The sequence below is a fragment of the Dasypus novemcinctus genome, chromosome 12 (assembly GCF_030445035.2).
Source record: "Dasypus novemcinctus isolate mDasNov1 chromosome 12, mDasNov1.1.hap2, whole genome shotgun sequence".
In the NCBI taxonomy this organism is placed as follows: domain Eukaryota; kingdom Metazoa; phylum Chordata; class Mammalia; order Cingulata; family Dasypodidae; genus Dasypus; species Dasypus novemcinctus.
The window spans coordinates 68,343,003-68,367,891 of record NC_080684.1 but is presented as its reverse complement, the minus strand read 5'-3'; the positions used below and the strand labels follow the sequence as shown (position 1 = coordinate 68,367,891).

General features: G+C 34.6%; 2 protein-coding genes across 7 annotated transcripts in view; one reads left to right on the top strand and one right to left on the bottom strand.

The window, feature by feature from the left end:
• The window catches only part of LRRIQ1 (leucine rich repeats and IQ motif containing 1), a 258,148-nt gene extending 250,348 nt beyond the window's left edge, over positions 1-7,800 (bottom strand). For 5 of the 6 annotated variants that reach the window (XM_058308513.2, XM_058308508.2, XM_058308506.2 and 2 more), the window contains exons 1-3: positions 7,743-7,800; positions 4,937-5,081; positions 2,082-2,193 (exon numbers count right to left, since the gene is read on the bottom strand). In XM_058308513.2, coding sequence (XP_058164496.1) covers positions 2,082-2,193; positions 4,937-5,077 — 253 coding nt within the window. In that variant the 5' untranslated portion in view covers positions 5,078-5,081; positions 7,743-7,800. Of the gene's footprint in view, positions 1-2,081; positions 2,194-4,936; positions 5,082-6,686; positions 6,763-7,742 lie in introns of those variants that run through there. The other variant, XM_058308507.2, reaches the window with a different exon arrangement.
• An 84-nt stretch (positions 7,801-7,884) lies between these two features.
• TSPAN19 (tetraspanin 19) overlaps positions 7,885-24,889 on the top strand; it is a 37,469-nt gene continuing 20,464 nt past the window's right edge. The window contains exons 1-5 of the mRNA XM_004469450.2: positions 7,885-7,938; positions 15,362-15,454; positions 15,549-15,621; positions 18,752-18,876; positions 24,231-24,305. Of these exons, the coding sequence (XP_004469507.2) occupies positions 15,389-15,454; positions 15,549-15,621; positions 18,752-18,876; positions 24,231-24,305 (339 nt within the window). The 5' untranslated portion in view covers positions 7,885-7,938; positions 15,362-15,388. The remainder of the gene's footprint in view (positions 7,939-15,361; positions 15,455-15,548; positions 15,622-18,751; positions 18,877-24,230; positions 24,306-24,889) is intronic.

The window sequence follows — 24,889 nt, the reverse complement described above, 5'->3', positions numbered from 1 at the left end:
CATGTGGCAACAGCCTTTGGTTAGGCAAAGTAAGTTGGGCTTTATGGCCTGATAATTGTGAGCTTCTATCCCTAATAAATACCCTTTATAAAAGCCAACAGATTTCTGGTACTTTGCATCAGCACTCTTTTGGCTGACAAATATATCCCTAAGTTTGTTTTACAGCAATAGATAACTTGAACATCTACTCCTCCCATAAAAACAAACTTAACTTACTGCTCAAAATAGGTAGAGTAGCTTCTGTTGTCTGCAACCGAGAAGCATGCTCAGTACATATATATATTCATAAACAAATTAGTCTCTAGTCTTTTTCTTGGGGTACTATGCTTATACAGTTTTACATTTGAAATATGTAGCTTTTAATAAGTTATTATAAAATATGCACCCTGATTGTTACAAGAATTCAACTGCAAAATCATTCCTAGTTTCTAATGACCTTTCAGAAAAAAATCTTATTACTTTCTTCCCACATTATGATTTAATCAGGTTTTGTTTCATTTTTTCAAACAATTTCCATAATTTGCATTTTCTTGGAAAATGTACTATTCTTTGAGATTATCAAATCTATTTGATTAGAGCAGCACATGGGATCTTCTCACAAGTTTTTAAACTATTGCTTTTACTGTAGCTATATCCCTTTCGTGTGCCTAATTCTCTATAATTGTATTTCCTTAGATTTTTTTCAAAAATAGGCTACATAAATAAATTATGGTATATTTTTATTGTATATACCTTAGTGAAAATAAATTAGTAAAATGAACCATTAAAATTCCCGAGAATTTAACCATAGATAACCACTGGCAAAATTTGAAGCACATAAAACAAGTCTTTACATATGCATTCAGCCAGATGCTTAGGACCAAAATCTTGGAGTCACTTTCCAAACATCCTTTCACATCTATCTATCAATAAATCCTTTTGGTCCCATCTTAAAAATTGTTTCCAGAATATGATCAAATGATCATCATTTCACCATGGCAACTTCCATCATTTCTATCCAATCCACTCTCATCTCTAACCATACTATTACTATAATTTATTAGTGGACTCTCTGCCTCCACTCTTACTACCTCATTTACATATTATCTCTCCTTAGTCAAAATATTTTACATACTCAAAACAGAATCCAAAATCCACACCATGGTTGATAAGAGCCCTACATGATCTTAGCCCTTATTTTCTCAAATACAACCACATTGGCTTTATTGGTATTTTTCAATCATCCCAAGTACACTGGCCTTTACTGTTCCCTCTTTCCAGAACACTGGCCCTCCAGATAGCCATGTGGCTAACCCTTCCTCACAAAGACTTCCCTGCCCACTCTGTCTAAAATAGCAGCCTACAGTCTAGCTCTACTTACTTTGAATTTTTTCCTTTCTAGTCCAGTAACCACAATTTGAAATATTACATATTAATTAATTTATTCTGTCTCCCCCTCCTGGAGCATTAGAAAATCAAGACTTTGTCTATTTTATTCACTACTGTACTCTCAGATACTAGAACAAATCCTGTCACACAGTAATATTTGTTGAATGAATATCTATGAATATCTACATTATAATTTATATTCATATTTGTATAAATGACATTGTATTTTATAGCCTTTTAAATAATGATGTATAACTTTTTATGTCATTAAATATTTGTCTACATCATCTCTTTGATTTGTTGGACGTAGGTCCTGTTGAACATACTGTTGTTTCCATTTTTCATGATAAACCCAGCCATAATTAACTCTAGCTAATTTTCTTATTATCCAGTTATTTTTAGGATAATTCCAAAAGGTAAATTTGCTCAAATGAAGCAAATCATGACTTTTAGGCTTTTGATACAATATACTTTATCATTCTCCAAAAAAAATATGTATAAATTGACACTTGTAAAATATTCCCAGGATTAGTAAAAATGGTATTAATGAGGACTGGTGAAACAATGGAAAGTAGTAATAGAAAAAAAGGAATGAACCAAATTGGCAGTTTTATACTAGAAATAAATATATACAGGGAAAAATGGACTTTACATTATAATTTATTCATACTCACAGAAAAGTTATCTTCCAAGCAGATAGAAACTATACTTACTTAAAACATCAGTATTTTCCAAGTCTTGAAAAATGAGCTCTTCTGCAGTTTTACTCTTATATGTTATGACGTTAATACAGTGAAGAACTGACTCAGGTAGTTCCTCTAAACTCTAAAAAATGTGAATAATGAAATAAAGTAAAATTTTTATCATCAAAATCATGTGTCAAACATTCAATCTTTCATTCTACACCAAAATTTTGACAGAATTGTGTAAATGTGTTAGAAGGACTCTGTTTAAAGAGAATAGTTCACACAAATATATTGCTTAAAATTACTTTTCATTTCTGCATGATTATATGCTGATTGGGAATTACATGATTTCTAGAAAACTGTAAGGAAACAAATGAAAAGAGTTATCTCTATATCCTTTTCAGTAATATTTTAAGAGCCTTCTTATTTTTAAATGTACTCAATAATTCTATATATTTTGAGAGAAATTTCAACTGCAAGGAAATATTAACAAATATTAACCAAATCTGCAGGTTTTCCCCCCCAAATTTTCAATGTATGACAGATACCATATAAAATAATTTTATATTATACATATTAAACTCACTTTGTGATTATCAAACACAAATTTAGTCACATTTTTGAGCTATTATGATAGAATACTCCAAATACAGCCTATGTAAATCAATTTGAAAATTTTGTAAATAATTAAATAGCTAGACAATGTTTTAAAACAAAAATCTTACTTCCATAAACACCATAACTAGTAAGAAAATATAATTCAAAGATTTATTCATAACAGAATATTTGAATCACATAAGAATAACAAATAGTTATCCTGAAATATATGTATATATAAAACTTCATTGAGGGACCTAAATCTTGACTTTAATTAATCAATAGAACTATATCAGATATGGACACCCATTGCATGCCCCTGATTCCATCCGACTAAAAAAATTATTTTCTGCCTTACTGGGTTTTCATATATTTAAACTCAGCTAGTTTTTTTCTCTCTATTATAACTAATGGAATTCACTGCTTAGCTCTGAGAATGCTGTTAGCATTCCCTTAGTGCTACAGAAAAGCAAACAGGACTTTATGTCACAGTCCAAATACAGTAGTATACTGAAAATATTCACAAAAATAACAACTCTAGTGTCCTATATAGAGACTTCTATTTCTTGTTAAAGTCTGTTAAAATACCTGGATTGTAGAGCGTTGCTCTATCCTGTAATCTATGGACCCAAATCTTTAATTCTTCAGATTAATTTTCTTAGTTAATAATTTCTTCCACTGATAATAATAAATTGGTTTTATGAATTATACAAATACTAGTGAAGTATCTTATTTAAACCAGAAGAGTTTTGAAATTATATTCCTCTTCATTTATGTATAAAATATAATAAAATATAATAAAGCCCATGATTCTGTTGGATTTCATTTTCAAATGAAGAATTTGAAGATTTTTTCTCATATATATTAACTCTGGGTAAAGACAGAAAAATGTAAAATGTAATTTTTCCAAAGTAATAAATAGATTTATTGCAATTCTAGCTAAAAATCAAAGTGAAATTATTTCTTGGAACTTAACAAAATGAATTGCTTTTGGAGAGTTTAGTTGAAATTTTGGTTTAGCATAACTTGTGGAGGAATTTGACCCATTAATATTTAAAAGTATGAAACTACAATGAGGCAAAAATTAATGGAATAATGAAAAAGAATGACAGCCTTGGACAGTTTATATATATATGACATTAATATATGCATATAAAATATACGTACACATTAAACATAAAAGGATGTTGTGGATTATTCAACAAGTGACCCTGGAAATATTAGCTAAATATTATCAGAAAAATTTCACATTATATCAACATTTCATAACACCTGGCAATAAATTCCCATTTACTTAAGTATTTTAATAGGAAAGAATTAGTCCATGAACAGATTTCCTAAGCATATAAATGCTGTGGAAAATACGCAAATGAAAAAAGAAAATATGTTCCATTCCAAAAAAAGAACTATTTTATATGTCTAAAGATTTCATACAGTCAATTTTAGAAAATTAAAAGGGGAGTGTTTGCGTGATATTCCTGTAATCAAAGATCTCCTAAAGTCAACAATGAAAATACCAAGGACATAATACAATAAAAGTACAATAAATCTGAACAGACATATTACAGAAGGAGAAATACAAAGATCATTAAGCATATTAAAATAGCAGATCAATAATAAAATAAAGTAAGACATGAAACCCTATTTTTACCTTATAAATTGACAAAGACAAAAAATTATAATCATCTGTGTAGGTTTGAGTGTAATGAAAAGGTAAGATCACATAATATTTGTGGAAGTATAAAGTGACAATTCTCTAGAAAGTAATAACAATCAAAATTTCTAACTTGTTTAGGTAAGGAGTCTTTTATAATATCTGATCTACAGAAATTATTGCTAGGAATCTAACCTAGCAAATTATCATAATATGGAGGAGAATGTTTATCATATCCTTTTCATCCTAAATGATGAAAAGCTGGAAACAATTTATATGTCCAAAAACAGGGAAATAATTAAGTCAATGATAATGGGATAATATGTAACAATTAAAATGTTGCTTTTTATGTAATCTAATCACATTAAAAATGCTCAAGATTAAGTAAAAAAAAAAGCAGGATGCAAACTATATACACATAATCCCAATTTTATTAAAAATGCACATATATGCATATGTAATTATAAGTGATTTTTTATACCTAAATATCTATCAATATACACTGTTTAAAGGTGATCGTAATGTAAAAAATGAGAGAAAGTATACAAAACACACTGAGAAAAGTAATCTCTCTCTTGAAAAGCCTACTATTTCAGCTAAAAGGCTTCCAAGTTCAACACTTAACACTTACTGTATCACTGTCATCACTCTGGGTTTCTAATTTTGAGTCACTATCAACATCATCTATTTCCAAGGAGGAAATGCTGATTTTATCCAATTCTGCTTCTATTTCTTCTTTGAGCTTTTCATCATCACCATCGTTGTCCTCCATTATTCTTCATAATAAAACACAGAACCATTTAAAGAAAAATGAGGGGACTAATATGTCAGTAAAATCTATGGGTTCTTTAATTTTTCATACAACTCCATCATGTCCTTTGTAAGCATGTTTCTTATAAAACTAAACATACAATTAATATATAACCTAGCAATTACACTCTTGGGCATTTATCCCAGAGAAATGAAAAATTATATTCCCACAAAAACCTGTACACAAATATTCACAACAGCTTTATTTATAATATCCTGAAACTGGAAACAACCAAAATATTGCTCAATAGGTGAATAATTAAATAAATTCTGGTACATCTATACCACAGATTACTACTCAGCAATAAAAAGAAATGGACTACGGATATAAGAAACAACTCCAGGGGGTCGGGGGTATATGGGGACCTCATATTTTTTAATGTAACATTAAAAAAAAATAAAGACAAAGACATTTTTAAAAAAAGAAACAACTCCAACAACAACTGGGAATTATGCTTAGTAAAAAACAAAAATCAAAAGGTAACATACTTTATGATTCCATTTATATAGCATTTTTGAAATGACAAAATGTTAGAAATGAAAGATAGTGGTATTTGCTCATGGTTGAACTGGTGAGCAACAGCAGGGAATGAGTATAGTAATAAAAGGGCAGTGTTGGACCTGTTCAGTATATTGATTATGATAGTGGATACGTGAAGTTGTACAAGTGATAAAAATTGTACAGAACTTAACACATGCACATATATGAGGACAAGTAAAACTGAAGAAATATAAATAAGATCAGTCAATCAGGATATCAACCAATATCCTGGTTGTATTACTATCATACAATATTGCAAAATATCCCTAATGGGAAATACTGGGCAATGCATACAGAATATCTTTCTGTAATATTTCTTAAAACTAGATGTAGGTGAATGGTTGTGGCTCAAGCAGCAGAGTGCTGGCCTCCCACATTGGAGGTCCCAGTTGGGTTCCTGGTGCTTCCTAAAAAGAGACAAACAAACAACAAGCAAACAACAACAACAACAACAATGAGCAGACAATGAGCAAAATCAACAAGCAGACAAGGGAACTATCTTAAAGGGGCTTTGGGGAAAGCTAGATGTCAATCTACATTTATCTCAATAAAAATTCAGTTTAAAATATCCAAAATACCCACTGATAGGACACAAGAGAACATTTCTCATTTATGTAAGGACATACATGCCTTTTGTTTTTTTGGTATTTTTTGGGATATTTGAAGCCCATTTCAGAAGAAATAACACCTTTATGTTGAGAGATTTTTTTTGGTTTATTTTCTTTTTTACCATGCATATGTACTACTTTAAAAATTTTAATAGCTAGTTTTAAAAATACTCAGTTTTATCTTCATCCACCCCCTTCCAAAAGAAAAATCAACCAGAACCAGTGCAAAATGCTATTCTATCATTGAACTCACTTAAAACAGAATTTAAAAGCTTTGTAAGAGGACAATTAAATTTTTTTGACATGGTTGTAAAGTATAAAGTAGAATGCAGACATACACAAAAACATTAAGTAAAATGGGAGATAAGAGAGTAGGATCAAAGTAAGTCATTTCCACTGTCTGCCCCTCTCATCTCACTTACCAGTTCCTTAGATCAGTCCTATCCAATTACATATACTAGCAAAAATGTAATTCAAAATTTTCTAGCAGCCACATTCTAAAAAGTAATAAGAAACATGAAATTATTATTATTTTTTGAGGTATGGGGTGCAGGGGATTGAACCTGGGACCTTGGTATTTGGGAAGCAAGCACTCAACCACTGAACCACTTCAGCTTCCCTGAGTTGGTTTCTTCATTTGTTTTCCTTGTTCCTTTTTGTTTTTCCAGGAAGCACGGGAACCAAACCTAGATGTCCCATGTGGAAGGTAGGAGCTCAACCGTGGGAGGCAGGAGCTCAGCTATTAACTTTAATAGTGAATTTTATTTAACCCAATAAAACATTATTCCAGCATGTAATCAAATATTATTAATTATAAACATCAACGTCAAAAGTTAATATTCTTGTTTTGCATATTAATTCTTTGAAATCCGGTGTGTGTTTTACATCTATAGTACATCTCAGTCCGGAAAAGTTGAATTTCAAGTTCTCAAGTGCCACCTGTAGCTTGTGGCTATCATAAGGACAGTGAACACTTCCTACTGTAATTGGCTTCAATAAACTACTTCGAGTTGATGCTAAATCTCTTGGAGTTGACTAAACTTGCCAAAAGCAGGAAATCTGAAGGAACTTCTCTCTGTAACCGCTGTAAGGAAAAGGGAAGGACATCTACTTTATAAAGTAACCATAAACTAATATGGTGGGGGGAGGGGAAAACACGAAAAAAAGGAGGAAGAAAAGGAGAAAAAGAACTATCATTTAGGTGGAATAATAATAATTAAATAACAACAATAATAATAAAGGAGCCATATAGGATTTCCTACATCTTCAGTGAGCTACCCAAACCTCCAGAACTGACGGGATTCCACAGGTCCGCAGAATTGCGAGGCCACTCCCTCAGACCCGCGTGGTCCGCCAGTACCCTCTTGCCTGAATGTCTGACTCTGACGAAGAAAGGCCAGGCTATATTTGCGCTTCTGCAGCCCTATCCTATCTCCCAAAACAAGAATCGCGGTCTTGAGAGGATTCTGCTCACTTACCGGCAGAGGAGTACTTCGGCTTAACTTGGAGACAGTGCCCTTCGCCTCCAAACAAAGCGTTACCACGACAACAGCCAATCCTAAAGAAGATGGATGGCTTTAATTACAGGTGCCCCAGAAGGACAAACAATCACAATTTTAAGGTGGAAGGAACGCTGCAATTACGAGCTGGATGAAGAGCTAAAAACTTTTCCAGGTAGAGTTAATATTTAAATAATTTGGGACAGTATTTAATAAAGAAATGACTTTTTAAAAAATACCTAAATAGAAGTAGTCAGACCTTTAAATTATTTCTATAGCTGTCTATATTTCTGTTAGCATCCAGTGGATGTTGAGTTGTCCACATGTAAATTGCTCATTCCACAGAATTTTAATCCCGAATAGTGATCTGTGGGATCTCTCAGTGATGGAACAGAAGCCAATAATTTGCCTTCCATGAAAAAAAAAGTTTTTAAAAGACCAATCAATTATCAATGCTTACAACAAACGTTATCAGTGGAGTGTGGGTGGTGAGAATTTTGAAAAATTCTTTTCTGCACCATATTTTACTGCTAAAATATTGAGGATGTCACTCACTATTTTAATATAAAATCATTAAGTTCTCAGTATATGTCATGCATTTAATTTTAATTTAAAAATTCATTAAAATTTCTTTTTTCGTGGAACAAGTATATAGCGTACACCATGTGAAACTCCATTTTAATCAATAACAAATATTTCTTAATTTATTAAAACTTAGCAAACAAGGTGTTCATGTTCAGGAGGAAGTGGTTAAGCATTGTTATAGAAGGTACTGACATATAATAAGCAAAAGTAAATGTTTCTTTGCTCCTCTGAAAGAAAATAGACTGTATTTCCTGGTAACAAACTTGTATTACATCAACATAAGAAATAATATAGAGTGAGAAATTAGTAGTCTTTAGATATTAAAAATGCACATCTTAATGTCTCCTTCGAGAAAGGTAATGATATTTTTGGAAAATAAAATAACCCTGGTTTCAGATATAATAACATTAGGGTATTTTCCTTGTTAAAGTGCATTCTCAAATGCGATTTTTTTCTTTGTTTAGTTTTATTGCTGACTTGTAAAGTATTCAAACTTCATTTAAAATCTAAAGCTACCATATTATATTGAAGTTCACATGTAAAACTAAGAATAATTTCATTTTTGAATAAGAAACTATAGAAAATTCTCTAGTAACCATTTCATTTTGAAAACTAATTTTAAATAACTTATGTTAGCAAATCAACTATTTTTGAAAATGATATCCAAAGTGTTTGGTTTGCTTTCTTTCTTAAAGCTGACTATATCAATCAAAGTCAAAGCAAAAAGATAAATATTGAAAATTCTTATGAAGATAAATTAATCCATCGTGACTGTTACTACATGTCTTATATTCTCGTGTTATTTTTTTTCCTTTGGAATAAAACTAATGACTAAAAATTAGTCATTAATTTAATTAGAATATCACTAAATAATAAGGAACAAAATGCAACATATCTAAAACAGTTATACATTATAAATAAATTTAACTTGAAATTATTATTAGTGAACTAATGTGTAGTGTTTAGCAGAATTCCATTTATTTGCAATATTTCTAAAAATATAACCTGAAATTCAGTATGTTTTGACAATGCCCTTTAGACCCAAGTAGTTTTTTTGTAAATAAGTGCCTCTCTTTTTTTAAAATTTTGCTAGTATTTTGGAATTATTTGCAGGACTGGTTGGCTTATTGCCTATGGGTCAACATATCTCTCCCTTAGAGACCAAGTAGTAAATATTTATTAAAGTAACAAAAGGATCAAAGAGAACTGTTTGTTCCTCAAATATCAGTCAATAATAAAATTTCTTTAAAAATATTGTCACTTGAATTGTAGAACCATTTCAGTTTAACAGCATTTCCCAACAGCTGTTTTATTCTTCATATACAGTGCCAGAATTTAAATATCCCAGGGTATCATTGTCCAACTTAGAATAGTTGCATAGCAGGTATGTTTCTTTGCTTCATTCTCTTGAGACAAGGTGATTATTGAGTGGTAATATTTTTCATATCCAACTCCTAATGTTGGAGCCTTAGACCTCTGCTTCTTATGTTGCACTTAAAGACTATTTCAACCTTCTGCTCTAACCCTCATTGTCCTCTTTCCTTGCAGCTAGCATGGCCATTGACTTCACAGTTAAATGATACCCCCTCACTTTCCCTCAGTTCACATCTCATTTCCTGTCTTCATGTGCACCTTCCTTGTATAATCTCATTATTTCTATTCTAAAATATAACAGAACACGATTAATTGCTAATGTTGAGCCAGGCACTGTGATAAGTGCTCTACCAATATAATCTTATTTAATTTTAATGGCATCTCTTGAGGTGGTTCCACTAGAATCTGCATTTAGAGGTAATGGAACTGGTACTTGGAAAGGTTAGCTAAAAAGTGGTATATATCTCTGGATTTGATTCTGAGCTCTTCCAGTTTTCATGACATAACATGGGGCAAGTTATTTTGCCTGCCTAAGTCTCTTTCCTCATTGGTAATAAGGAGGATAATAGTATAATAGGCATAATTTGCAGAATGTTGATCATCAAGAGAACCAGTATAAATGACATACTGTAACACTTGGGAAAATCTTAAGAACAAAAGTATTTAAACCATACACACTGGGGTGCCTCTTCTAGCATCTCAATGTTGTCAATTCTCTACCTACTACATCTCTCATATTCTAGTACTGCTTTCCATTCCCACATCCCTTTTAAGGTATAGAATACATTCATCTCTTATGAACTAGTGCAGTAGCACTGTAAATTAATCTGCCTACCTTAGTTCTCTTTTCTTTCTAATTTTTCTTCCACATTGATGCCAGAATTATGCCTCTTCGTTATCTGCAGAAAAAGAAAAAAAAAAGCAAATTATTTGGCAAATCATTCATAATCCCTTCATGATCTTTGCCAAGCCTACAGCCCTGTGTTTCATCTCTTTGCCACTCTGACCCACTGGCCGTTGTACCCCACTGTAAAGCTTGTGAGCATGGTTTTCCAGCTGCCTCAAATATTTTCTACCTACACCCATTTTTGTTGAACTGGGACCTTCCTAATCATACTTCAAAGATCATTTCAAATGCATCTCCACTGTGAAGCTGTCCTGTTCCCTCTATTCCTTGTGCCCCACCCCCATGCCCAAACACGTAATTCAGTTAGGCAAAGGTTTTAATACTTGACTCCAAATCTTGACTTCTTGGTGGGCTCTGTCTTTTTCAGAAGAGCTTAATTCCTCTTTTGGCACTTAGAAAGACTTAAAAACAATAACAAGTAATTAGAGTGTTATTTGACTGTTGTTAAGTAGTCATCTAAGTAGATGGATTATATCTCTAAATAGGTGGATTATTGTAAATTATCCCTCCCTATGGAGTTATACTATTAAAACCATCTCCTGCTATTGCACCACTAATTAACTAGTCCAGAACATATAACAAATGAAATACCACACCAGGACCTTACTTAATTAGTTTTAACAATTATTTGTTTATAGCCAAAGGAAAAGCAGATCCTCACACTCCAAGTATTAATATTTGGTGTGTATCTTTGTGTTAGCATGTCATTACCTCCATTGATGTTTCTAGTATGTCAGGTTTGTGGCTAAAAAAACAACACATGATCATCTCTCCTTCCCACTCTGAGCAAATATGGACATAGGCTTCCTTGTCTAGTTGCTTGGATACACCATTTGTTGTGTTGTAAATCTTTGTTTAGAAGTTGTCATGAACATCCTCCTTATTGTTTAGTTTGCTAAGTCTGCTGATGCAAAATTACCAGAGATAGGTAAATGTCCTCTCTCACATGGCAGGGTGAAAAATGGTGGCAGCTCTCTTTCTCTGTGTGTTTCTGCTTCCAGTTCTCAGTTTATATAAGATCCCAGCAAGAGGGCAGAGACCCACCCTGGATCACATCTCACTGATGTAATCCAATCAAAGACTCTAAAGCACTCTAATCAAATGGTCTAATCAAAGCTTTATCTAAGCACAAGGTCTACTGACATTAAGAGCACAAACTTCTCACCCTTTTTGATCTTTCTACATCATTTGACACCATATTTGAAGTTCCTGCCTTCACTGGTTTCCATGAGACACATTTCGATTGATTTCATTTTACTCCATAAAAGCCTGCTTTAAAAAAAAATTGCCTAATTATGGCCATTCTCTCCCCTCAACTCTCTGCTGATTTTTATGTATGTTTAATCTCTCTTCTGTTTTCTCTAATCCATTCCCATGACATCAATTCTCTGTAGATGATTTCCAAATCCACTCTACCCATTTACTTGTACTCCAGTATACAGGTTCCAGTTCTTATAGGATATTGCCACATAGATGTTCTCTACTACTTCAAATTCAATTATAAAAAATTAAAATCAATTCTTCCTCCAAGTATTTTTCTATCCCAATTTTCTTTTATCCATTGATTCCCATGTTTCTTTTATTTTTCCATCCTTCAAGAATCCTTCTGAACATCTTTGATTTCTTCCTTTCCATGGTAAAATATATTAAAATTGTATCCAAACCCTAACTTTTCTTCCTCTGAGTATCTTTTGTAATTGCCCTCCCTAACTCTGGCAGGAACTTTTGTTTGCTGCTTTGCACCCTAACTTACCTCTTTCCTTCTTCTTGGTCATATACATAGTTGTCTCCAAATCCTGCTAAAGATGGTCATATAACCAAGTCTGTGCTAATAGAATATGAGCAGAAGGGAAATATGTGACTTCCACCTCACTTCTTTCCACCTCGCTTACTTAAGGTAACACCTAGAGCAAGCTTGGAAGCCCATATTAAACAAAATGGAGCAGACCCACTAGCCCATGTTCCTGAAATGACCAGCCTGCCCACCTTGGACTGAGAGGGAAATACACATTAGGCTGTTTCTATATTTGGGTGCTTTAATAAAGCATCTCAGCTTTGATTCTAAGTTTCATGCTACTTACTACCATATTAACCCCAAGTCTGTGCCCTTAGTATTTCATACCAGGTTTACCATAGAGCTTTCTTGTTCACCAGTCACGCTTTCCTTTCTCTTTCTCAGACAAGCAGAGGCCAGGACTTTGGTCCTAACCTCCTGTTCAGACTATAAGAGAGAATCACAACTTTCCTGTGTGAGGCAGTCAATAGAATTGAAGCTAAAATATAGACTTCCTGCCTCTTGGGGATAAAATGAAATAAAAATCAGGCAGTCAATACAATGAGTATATCATCATTGCAGGCCAGGCCATGGAGGAACCCAGGAATGAGACGATAGGACAGAAACTGGGGAAACAAATGAAAACTGGAGTTCAAATGAACTGGAGTTCAAAGCAGAGAGGGTAGGAGACAAAGCCCAAAGAGATTCTTTAGGATAGTGTGACAGTTTGAAGTTATTTTGTGAACAATTAGATTACACGATAGGACCACTTTAGGTCTTTTTATTGGACTATGTCAATGAGGAATGATTCAGTTAGTATCTCCACCTTTTTGCTGGGTCTGATATAAATGGAGACACAGAGAGACAGACATACAGGAAAAGGTAACTCTGCCATATTTGATCCCAGCGATGTGAGGGAAAGGACTCCAGGTTCCCCCTCCCCCCACCCCCCACCCTCAGCTGCAGAAAGACTGAGAAGTCCCAAGAGACCGAGAGAGTAGGCTCAGAAAGAGACAAGCCCTACATGGTTGCCCACAACTGAGCTCCAGGAGATGGTAGATTCTGGAGGGGAAGGCAGAGACTTCAGCAGAGATCAGTGGCCATCTTCACCATGTGGCTGGACACCAGGATTACCAGTAGTGACTTTGGTGAGAAAACAGTTGGATGGTGCCTCAATTTGGACATTTCACAGCCTCAGAACTGTAAGCTTTTACCCCAGATACAATTCCTATTATAAAATCCAAACTATTCTTGGTACTTTGCATTGGCAGCCCTTGGCAAATAAGACATGGAAAAAAGAACATTAGGAGTTTTTAGAAGAAAGGTGGCTTCAGATCAAAGAGGAAGTGCATAGACTCAAACTAGACCTCTTTTTTATATCTACTTTTCAATGCATCAACAAACATAGTGGTTTCCTTATGATTAGGGACAAATAGCTCCACATTAGTCTAACTCTGCTTTCATCATGTCAATTATGCACAACAGGCATTAAAACACTTTAAAGGTACAATGCTATTTAAAATCTGATGCTAACTAGAATACAATGATGAAGTAGAAAAAATACCCAGACAAAGATGCAAGCAAATTTATATCCTTCATTTCTAAAAAATGAAGCAAAAAAAGCTCATGTAGGGGTGGGGTGGGGTGACATAAAAGAGGTCCCAGGTTAGATCCCCAGTACCTCCTAAGCAAAAAATAAACAAATAAACAAAAACAAACTCTCATTGGGGGGTGGATGTAGCTCTGTGGTTGTGTGCCTGCATGGTCTGGGTTGAATCTCCCACATCTTGAAAGAAAGAAAGAGGGGTTGGGGGGGAGGGAAGGAGAGAGGGAGGGAGGAAGGAAGGAAGGAAAAAAAAATGGGGTAGATGCTGATTTTTCACGCAAGTTTTAGGAAAATTGGCTTATTGGAAAATAAGTTTTAATTAAAGACAACCTTAATTTAGTTCCTTCTCTAACACTGTACAACAAATTGAATTATAGACTAAGTTCATCCATTCATTCATTCCACAAATATTTGTTGAGTAACTATGTGCTAGGCCATGAAGTTATACTCGTATAGGAGGCCCATGCTCTCACTTTCAAGATCTAAGAGTCTAGGTGGGGAGAAAGATAAGAAAATAGGAAAATAGAGAGATAACAAATTAGGGTTCGAGAAAGGTTTAATGAGGAACTGACATTATTCTGGGAAAGAGGAAGGGCAGGCAGAGGTGAAGGAAAGTTATACAGCAAAGACAAATGTGTTATGACTGGAAACATAAAACAAAATATCCTACTCTCTGAAAACTGCTAGAATTTCAGTAAGGTTGTCATTGACATTTTATACAAATGCTTTTTTAATCTCAACTTCCTAGCCTAAAATGTACAGATAAGGAAAGGTGGAGTTTCAAGATATTTTCAATAGAACCTTATATTCAGGAAAAAAAATTGTGCTGATAACTGATATAAGAAGGAAAATGTACAAGTAAATGACATGAATAATTATTTAAAGTTGTTATTTTATTATGGAGGCAGTGACCCATGGATGTTCTGAGGTTAAGGAGAGAGAAAAATAGGTGTACTAGGGGGGCATTTTCTGGACTTGAGAATCATCCTGAATAACATTAAAACAATAGATACAGGCCATTATATATCTGGCCACAACTACAAAGTTGAATGAGAAAGAGTGTAAACTACAACATAAAGTATAATCCATGCTTGGTGGCAAATGCTCCAAAATGTGTTTATCAATTGCAGCAAATGTACCACACTGATGAAAGATGTTGCTAATATGGGAAAAGGTGGGATGTGTGGGGAGCGGGGCATATTGGAATTCTCTATATATTCTCTGTATCATTTTTGTAATAGAAGTATCTTTTTAAAAAGTTTAAAAATGAAATTTAAAAAAACTATTAAAAAATAATAAAGTTGTTATCATGGTGAATGTGTATAAGTAAAAGATGTGGTTATGTTTTGCAGAATCATCAGTGTCCTGGAAGGAAAAGAATGTTAAGGAAAAACAAAATATTGATTTTTAAATACTTTCTCAATCTTTTTAATGGAGCTTTCTTGGTAAAATCTTCATATTTATTTAGTAAAAAAATATATAATGCATTTGTATAGAAATTGCTAAAAAAAAGTAAGCATTGACTGTCTTTTTTTGTAGGCTCTTGGACTTTTACTCATGGGAAGTGGTACTTGGCTTTTATTAGATAGAAACATTTTTTTTAATGCTTTCGGTATGTATCGATTTTTATTTTTCTCTTACTAAATGAAATGAACAAGGCTTTCAATTTTAAATAATTGCATACATGATTTATTCAGCAGGTGGCGGTATTACACTTAAAATTAATTAAGTATAATCCAGTTTTTCCTGATTCCTGAGACAACTGTGGGAGGAGAAAGCTAGGAATTTAGCTGGGCAAGAGAAAGGAGAGAAATAGAAATTTGTGGATTGGTCTGACAACTCTAGGCCTTTTTGGACCTATATACTTGAAAAGATAATGGAAATCAACAGGGTAATGGAAATAAGCACTAGGCTAAATGTTATTTTCATATAAATATCTTTGGGTGGTAAGAAGAAGGTATTCCTTTGTTTTTAGCAAGGGTTTGAAAATCAGAGATTCTATGATAAGGGTCAACAAATATAACACTTTAAAATAGGGTTGCTGCCTAATTTTGATAAATAAAGTTTTATTAGAACACAGCCAGCCAGACCTGTTCACTTAAATATCCTCTGTGACTGTTATTGTGATGCAATGCCAGAGTAGCTATGACATAGATTATGTTCTCAAAATCTAAGCTATTTGTTATCTGGCCCTTTATAGGAAAAGTTTGCCAACCCCTGTTCTATGATATGTACCTCTACTAATACAGAGTCAGTGTTTTGCTACATATGAAAAAGAGGAACTTTGTATGGGGAGACAATTCTTATGGGTTTCTGGCAAGGAAGCTCTAATTGCCCTTTTCTTCTGAACTATCTTTTCAAGGAATAAAGTGCTACAATGTATTGAACAATTCAGCTAAATTTCAGTTTTGCCCAAGTGCTTGGTATCTTTATTATCTTCTTTTTTATACACTGCTTATGAAAAGTATTCATGATCTCTGAGTGCATTAGAGGTTTACGAAGAGTAAATGGGTATGTGGAGCTCTTATGAGATGTTTTCTGTCTCTCCTTTCCTTTCCAACCATAATGAAAATAATAGCTTCCAGTCACCAGAGGTTTTGAGGGGAGGGAGAAGGAAGAATAGGTGTAACATGGGGCATTTTTGAGACATTAGAATTGTTCTGTGTGATATTGCAATGATGGAAACAAGCCATTATACATTTTGTCAAAACCTGTAAAATTGTGCGGTGCAAAGTGTAAACCATAATGTAAATTATAGACTTTGCTTAGTAGCAGTGCTTCATTATGTGTTGATCATTTGTAACAGATGTATCACACTAATGAAAGATGTTGTTAATGGGGGAAATGTGAGAGGGGGAAGGGGAGGGTGTGGGTTGTGGGTATCCCCTATATCTTCTTTGAAACATTTATGTAATCTAAAGCTACTTTAAAAATAAAGAAAAAAAATAGTAAAAAAAATTCTCTACTAAAAAAAGTTATTTCTAAAATTTAAAAAAATATATATTTTCCACTTATTTAATGTTGACTCTGTTGCCAAGCACTGGGCTAAACACTTCCTATACTAATTATATTGTAATTAATGTGATACAAAAATCATTTTTTCTCCTGTTTTCATTCCCTTGGTCATTGAATTGATAGATAATTCTCATTAACTCAAATGTCCCTGTGTGTGAAAAAATCCTTATATGCAATTTAAATTGATTTATCTCTTTTTAAGTTCTTCTGCCTTCACTTCTCCATTCATAACAACATCACAACACATAAGGCCCTTATTTGTCCTCTGCTGCTGCAGTAGCCTCTTAAATTATGCTCTGATCTCCTATCTCAGCCATCTTCCAAATGCCACAAAATTGATTAATTTAAAATGTATTTTTACCATCTAACTCACCTATTAAAGTTTTTCTCTGACTCCCTGTGAGTTGGCGATAATAGTAGTGAACAAGAAAGATGGAGTTGCTGTCCTTATGTGCTGAAATTACAGTGAGGAATAAAGGAAAACAGCACACAAGGCACCCATGATTTGGGCCTTGCAAATCTTAAGTGCTTCAAACTATTAAGTGCCAATAAATGTGAGTCCCCTTTCCCCATCACTAGACTGTTCTGTGTCTCAGATTGCTTTCATCGCCAATGTGGTTATTTCCAGTTATCATTTAAAGCCTAAGCTCAGGTGTTCCCTTCTCCAGTGATCTTAGCTAAACTGTTCCATATCTTCTATATAAGACAGGTGTCCCTCCACTCATTGGTGTCCTGGCAAATGTTTAAGTTAACAAGTGCCTCTGAAATGGAGAGTCTTGATTTTTGGTGCTTACCAATTTTTGTGGTGTAAATACTTCACAATGTCTGATGCCAATTCATTTGGCTTACAAATTTCCTGCAAATTTAACAATTGACTCTCATTTTATTTTATTTTATTTTTACAGTTTTTAAAAGGAAGATTTCTTTGACAATTTTTACTTAGCACAATACACCTAAAAGGAAATCATAATACAGTGAAATATTTAAATCAATGTCTCAGAATTTCATACAAACATGAAGACCAAGAGTCTTGAAGTATTGGTATTGAGTCTCAATTTTCCCCATTAACTAAAAGCCAGTGCAAGTTGCCTCCAGCATTCAGCTGCTCCCAAAGTTCTCCCATAAAAATTGATGCATATTTTAATTCATTCATTTATTCATTCTTTTTTCAAAAAAATATTACTAACTGAACCCTTTCTTTGTTCACAGTACATGCCACAGCATTAAGCATTTAACAGTCTGTTAACTATATATATTCATATTCTGTAGTACTGAGAGCTTATAATCTAGGTGGACAGGGAATACAGTGTGAAGAATGAAGAGTGCCATGTTACTAGTAAGCTCAGGCTGCAGGCTGCAGGCTTTTATATAAGGAACAATTACCCCATACATTTTGGGTAATCAAAAATTTTTTGATAAATATATATTTTTTTAATGAATATATAAATGTTTGAATTGCAAACATAGAAGAGGTCACCCTAGAAAAATTATCTGTATCATAGAGGACAGTGAAGATAGGATAACGGTAAAAAGATCTGAGATTGAACAAATTCTCAATTATGTCAGAAAGAAAGAAAGGTTGTTGCTAGGAGTAAAAGGTGCAGAATGAGGGCAAAAAAAGTGAGAATACTAGGGATTAGTATTCTGGAAAACTTTAGTTGCTGCATTTATTATTAAATAGAAGACAAAATGTCACTTAATAGTAAGTCATTTTATGGTTTCTACAGATGGAAATAATCATTTGATAATATGCATTTCTCATATGTTGCTTGGAGTTGGATCTGCTACTGTTCTTCTTAGTCTATTGGGTTATTTGGGAATTAACAAAGAAATCAGATGGCTCCTGATTCTGGTATGTATTTCATTTTAATAGCCTGAATTTGTACCTTAGATTTTGAGTGCCAAAGTCACACAAAAGAGGAAGAGTGATTTATGTCATGATGACAGTGCAGTATAATGTGTCCTTGGGGACAACTCAATTGAAGCAACTTCCCAGACACTTTTTGTAGGATTGTCTTGGTGATCAAATCTGGACCTCGGCATTGCACACATAGATGTTTAATTTTCAGCACAGAGTGGATAGGAGTCCATCTCCTAGAATGAACTATAGTTTACTAAACTTAATAGGTTGAATAAAATCATAGTAAAATGTAAGGATGTCAATGAGAAATGTAGCTTACCAAGGAAAAGAAATCAGGTCCTGTGGTTAACACATTTTCTCACTGTGGGCATGCCATGTGGGAAGCTAAATTATAATTGAGATCACAGTTTTTATTTAACAAAGAGTAATATAACTGCTGAGAAGTCCAAAGTCTGGCATCTGGCTAGCACACCATATTCCCCAGGTATGTGTGGCAGTTCGATATTATTTATGAATTCCAAAAAGAGATATTGGTTATGTTTGTAAACTGGTCTATTTCTCTGGACATGATACCCTTTGATTGTCTTAAATTCAATGGCTTTATGTTTACTTGATTAAATAAAGATTAAGGCTTTGATTCAATCATGTCATTAGGGAGTGCAGGATTGAGTCCCCACCCCTTTGGTGGGCTATATAGATGGACGCTTAATCAATAACACAGAAGTAGATACACAGAGAAGTTATATAGAGAAAAAGAGACAGCTCCAGAGATACCACATAGGCCCTGGGAAGAGAGGAGTCATTTGCCTGATAGTTTACATCTGACCTCGTGAAGAGATCAAAGCAGTTGAGCCCAGAACAAAACAAGCCACGGGAAGAGAGGAGTCCTGTGCTGAGATCAGAAGAAGCTGGACCCATGGAGCCTTAAGAGGAAAAAGGAAGACTGAACCCTTACGGACATTGCCTGCCATCTTGCTTCAACACATGGCAACAGACTTTGGGTGAGGAAGTACCCCTTATGGTACCTTGAGTTGGACTCTTTTAGGGCCTTATGACTGTAAGCTTCTACCCCAAATAAATACCCTTTATAAAAGCCAACAGATTTCTGGTACTTTGCATCAGCACCCCTTTGGCTGTCTAATACAGCATGTAATATGAAAACATAAATTATAAGCAGGAGTATGAAATTGAGCCCCATTTTGATACATGTGACAAGTATGAATCACAATCTACAAATTCAGATGAAATGCATAAATATATACACAAATATATATATAATTATTAAATTAAATTTTATATCTGTCACTCTCCTGCAAGCAGATAGAAAATTCAACCCCTGTCATTTTGTCCTTTGCCTACTGGTCTACTGCCAGGAATGCTGAACTTCTGGGTGGTCCTGGTGTACAGTGGTTACCGGTCTATGCTGGCTACCCTCAAAGAACTCACTTTCACAGCCCATACTTCCCTTCAGGTCCACTCATTCTGCTGTTTGAATGGCCTAGCTTGACAAAGGCAGGGCTGCTATTTATCCAGTATGTGACAGTGCAGCATACCAGTGAAACTCCTCTATGACAGTTGGGTAAATAGATATTACCTCCATTCCTTCCCTCACAGTATAACTTCCCTGAGACACTCAGATCTCCCCAAGGACCCAGCAGTGAAGAGTCATGCATGGCATGAGGATCAATTGCTGCTTTCTGTTAGTAATTGCAATGTAATTACCTGAGACAGGCATTTTAGGTAAAGCTAGAAACCATACCCTCATTTCCCTCTGGGCCTCTGCTGCCACTTTACCAGGGTGCTGCAAGGAAGACAAACTCTGGCCCCTGTTGCTCTGGGAACCCACAAGCTTCCATCTACCAACCAGTGTCTCAGAAATATTTTAGGTCAAAACAAAACAAACACGCATTCTCTTTTCTTACTCTCCTCTTTTCAAATCCTATCTTCTTCACCTTCCAGGACACTTACTTTAATTTTCTTAATGGGCTTAAGATTTTGGAAAACCAGGATACAAGTGACTTTCAGGAAAATCTTGATTTTCTACTTGCCACATAATTCTTTTTAGGCAGAGAAGACAAAACATCGGGGTTGGGGATGGGAAAGGAAGCAGGAGAATCTACAGAAAGAAAGACATAAACATCCCAGAAATCTTAGCTAAAAGTTTTCCAATTTAAAAGTTGGGGGCAATTTTACTTTCCTCTTTTAAAAGTTCTTGAGCAGACCTGATACCAAACAAAAGCGGATTCTTTTCTCCCAATGCATCTTTAAAACTTATTCCATTTTTTTTCTCTCTACTTATTTTTTTTTAAATGTTACATTCAGAAAATATAAGAGGTCCCCATATACCCCTCACTCCCCTCCCCCCACTCCTCCCACATCAGCAACCTCTTTCATCATCGTGGGACATTCATTGCATTTGGTAAATACATCTCGGAGCACTGTTGCACCACATGGATTATAGTTTACATTGTAGTTTTCACTCTCCCCCCGTCCACCCAGTGGGCCATGGCAGGACATAAAATGTCCAGCATCTGTCCCTGCAGTACCACCCAGGACAACTCCAAGTACTGAAAATGTCCCCACATCATATCTCCTCTTCCTCTCCCTACCCTCAGCAGCTACTTTGGTTGCACAAACAAAGGAAGTCAATCACCTTAGACGACCCCAAAACTGCCTCCATGATCTGCAGAAATTCCAATATTTTATAACATTGGGATACTATTGAATATATGGGGTGGCGCTGAAACACAGTTTCCTTCATTAATAAAAATTAAGGGGCTGAACAGGATGGACAGGGTTGGGTAGCAAACCAGGGTCATTCACAAGGATTTGGGATAGGGGTGAATAGAACAAAGATCAGTTACAAGTCATTCATATAGATATTAAACAGAGGCAGGTGGAGTGGTTACCATCCCAACAGTAAGTAAACACAAGGGTGAATCTAATCAATAAACAAAGGTAAAATCATTCCAGAATTACTATCACAAAGGTAAGCATACACAAGGGTGAGGTTAAGTCTAGAGTAACCATAAGCAGAGGTGAGACCACTCTAGCCAGATTTAGTAATTTCAGTTATGAACCTTGCTATTTTATAATACAAAGGCATCTATATAGTGTTTAGTAATTGTAATTATTTGTTAATTCTTAACACTCAGTTATAGAGAAACGTTCATAGCAGCATGATCCAAAATGTGGAAACAACCCATGTGCTCAACAACAGATGAATGGCTAAACAAAATGTGGTATATGCATACAATGGACTATTAAGTCATATGAAAGGAATGAATTTCTAATCCATGCTATACTATGGATGAAACTTGAAAACATTATGCTAAGGTGAAATAAGTCAGACACAAAAGGACAAATCATATGGTTCTACTTATGTGAATTATCTAGAATAGGCAAATTTTAGCTAGAGGGGCTGGGGATGAGATGTAGAATGGAGAGTTATTGCTTTGAGATTCTGTGTGGGCTGACAACGAAGTCACAACTGGTTGAAAGGAGAATTTGATTTATGGGTATTTATATTATCTACAGACCTCATTCATTTAGATTTCCAGGAATAGAAATCATTGCTAATGATTATTGCTAACTGACAGAAAACCTTTGCATTACTATTGGATTTCTATAAATTAACTTCTATTTCTTTGGCGTTATAAAATAGCCTAGTGAAAGATAAAGGCTCATACCCCCAAAGGATCAGAAACTTGGGAGGGGTCACCAAACAACAGCAGTCTTGCTATTGAAAAGACACCCAGCAATCCATTGAGATCCTTTCAAAGCCTTTTGCAATTTATCCTGTCTCTACCAATCCCTTATTAGTGAGAATTAATGATGTATTATATGCAGAAGTAATATATTTCTAAACTTCTAACTAGATATAAAATATCACCACCATAATTTTTTCATCTCTGAAAGAAAAGTAATTTACATCAAGTAAATAAATTTTAATTAATTAAAGTTTGAATGTTTATGTGAAAATAATATTAGCAGTAAATCATAACTAGGTATATTTTAGCTGGTAATACACATGCTGCAGACTATATTATTGCACTTCTAGAAAACATGTATCAACATGTGCTGCTATGATAAAAAATGTAAGTGGCCATGGGTTTAAGAATAGAAAATGGTCTAATAAATGAGAAATCATTTTATTTGGCTTTGGATAGAAATGTTTTTGTTTTAAAAGAAATAGTCTGTGTATTAACTTTACTATAGCACTTGCTTTGATTCCTCCTTTTACCATCTTCATGGTGGAGTGGTTTGCAATGTAGATGTGGAAATTTGAGACTATTTTATGAATCCCCAAAAGAGAAATAGTATGTTTGCAAACTAATCCTTTCTTCTGCTTGTGATACCCTTTGATTGCATTAAATTCAGTTGAGGGGCCTTTGATTATATTACCCGTTACATTGCTCTTGGTCTTTTTAATTGGATTGCATTAGGGAGGCATGACTCAGAGAGTCACTGCCCCCTTGCTGGGTCTGATATAAACGAACTCAGCAAAGGATAGAGAGAACCAGCATATTTGATTCTGCAGTGTAAGAGAGAGGACTGCTTAAGCACAAAGCCCCCAAGAGCCTGGACCCATGGAGCCGCTGAGAGACCAGCCCTGCTATATAACTGATAGCTTACAGCTAAACTCGAGAAGAGAGTGAAACAGCCAAAACTGATATGGGAGGCTTAGAAGGAAAAAAGCCTTATGCCGCATTGCATATAGTTGAGCTCCAAAAGATGGTAGATTCTAGAATGGAAGGCAGAGACCTTCGCAGAGATTGGTGCCCATCTTGATTCAACATGGGGCAACAACACCAGGATCAACAGTAGCTGACTTTTTTGAAAAAGCACCGCTTATTGTGCCTCGAGTTGGGACTTTTCACACCTTGGCAACTGTAAGTTTTTACCCCAAATAAATACCTTTTATAAAAGCTAACAAATTCTGGTACTTTGCATTGGCAGCCCTTTGGCAGTCTGAAACAGTAAGTCATGAATTTAGTGAAGTCTTTAGTTTTAGCAAACTGGTGTGGAGGTGCAGATAGTTGAATTCCCAACAATGGCAGATTTCAGATCTGAATTTACGAAAGCATGATCAATAGCTCCGTTAGACCAAGTAGTCACTGGGTTCTCGTGAAATACTATCAGTTCTTTCTGTCTTGCTTTTAGCCATATGCTCATTGACATTTTTTTGTATGCCCTTCTACTTCAATAATTTCACCCCATATATATGAGTGAAACTCAGCAATACTTATGTATATTTTAAAACTGCATGATTTCATATGGCATATATTTTCCCACTGTTGTGGCATCTAAAACATACAGTATCATCTCTTTTTCTTTCATTTTAGCATGCCGGACTGTTAATATTGGCATCTGGTGTTCAGGTGATACTTACGGTACTCATCTTCACAAAGAAAGAAGAGGTATGGAAAGTGCACCCTTATGAATATCTATCCTTTTATTTGAAGTCTAAAGAAAACTGAATATCTTTGACTATTGGAACTTTAATCCCATAATAAAAGGCAAATGTAAATGTCCTTGAGGGAAAAATGGATTAAGTGGAAGCTCTAGACTTCTCTTTTGGCAGGGATGGTAACTGAGAGTTAAGAATTAGCAAATGATTATAATTACGGAATTGTTATAGAGATGCTTTTTCTTACTCTCTCCAGTATATTATAGAATAGCCAAAAGTTAATACCTGAAATTACTAAAACACACTAGACTGATCTCACCCTTGTTTGTGGTTATTCCAAACTGGTCTCACCCTTGTGTATGTTTGTGATTGTGATGGTAACCATTCCACACTCCCCTGTTCATCTATAAAAACCCTAAACTCCTCAAATTCAGGGAAACCAACTTTAGGCTATTAGGTCATCTGATCTCCTTGTTATAATCTGGCAGTAATCTCTTTTTTCTCTGAAACCCCAGTGTCTCAGGAAGTGGTCATTTGAAGTGCATTGGGCAAGAACCTGCTTTTTTGTTCGGTACCAGCATCGGTGTTCAGACT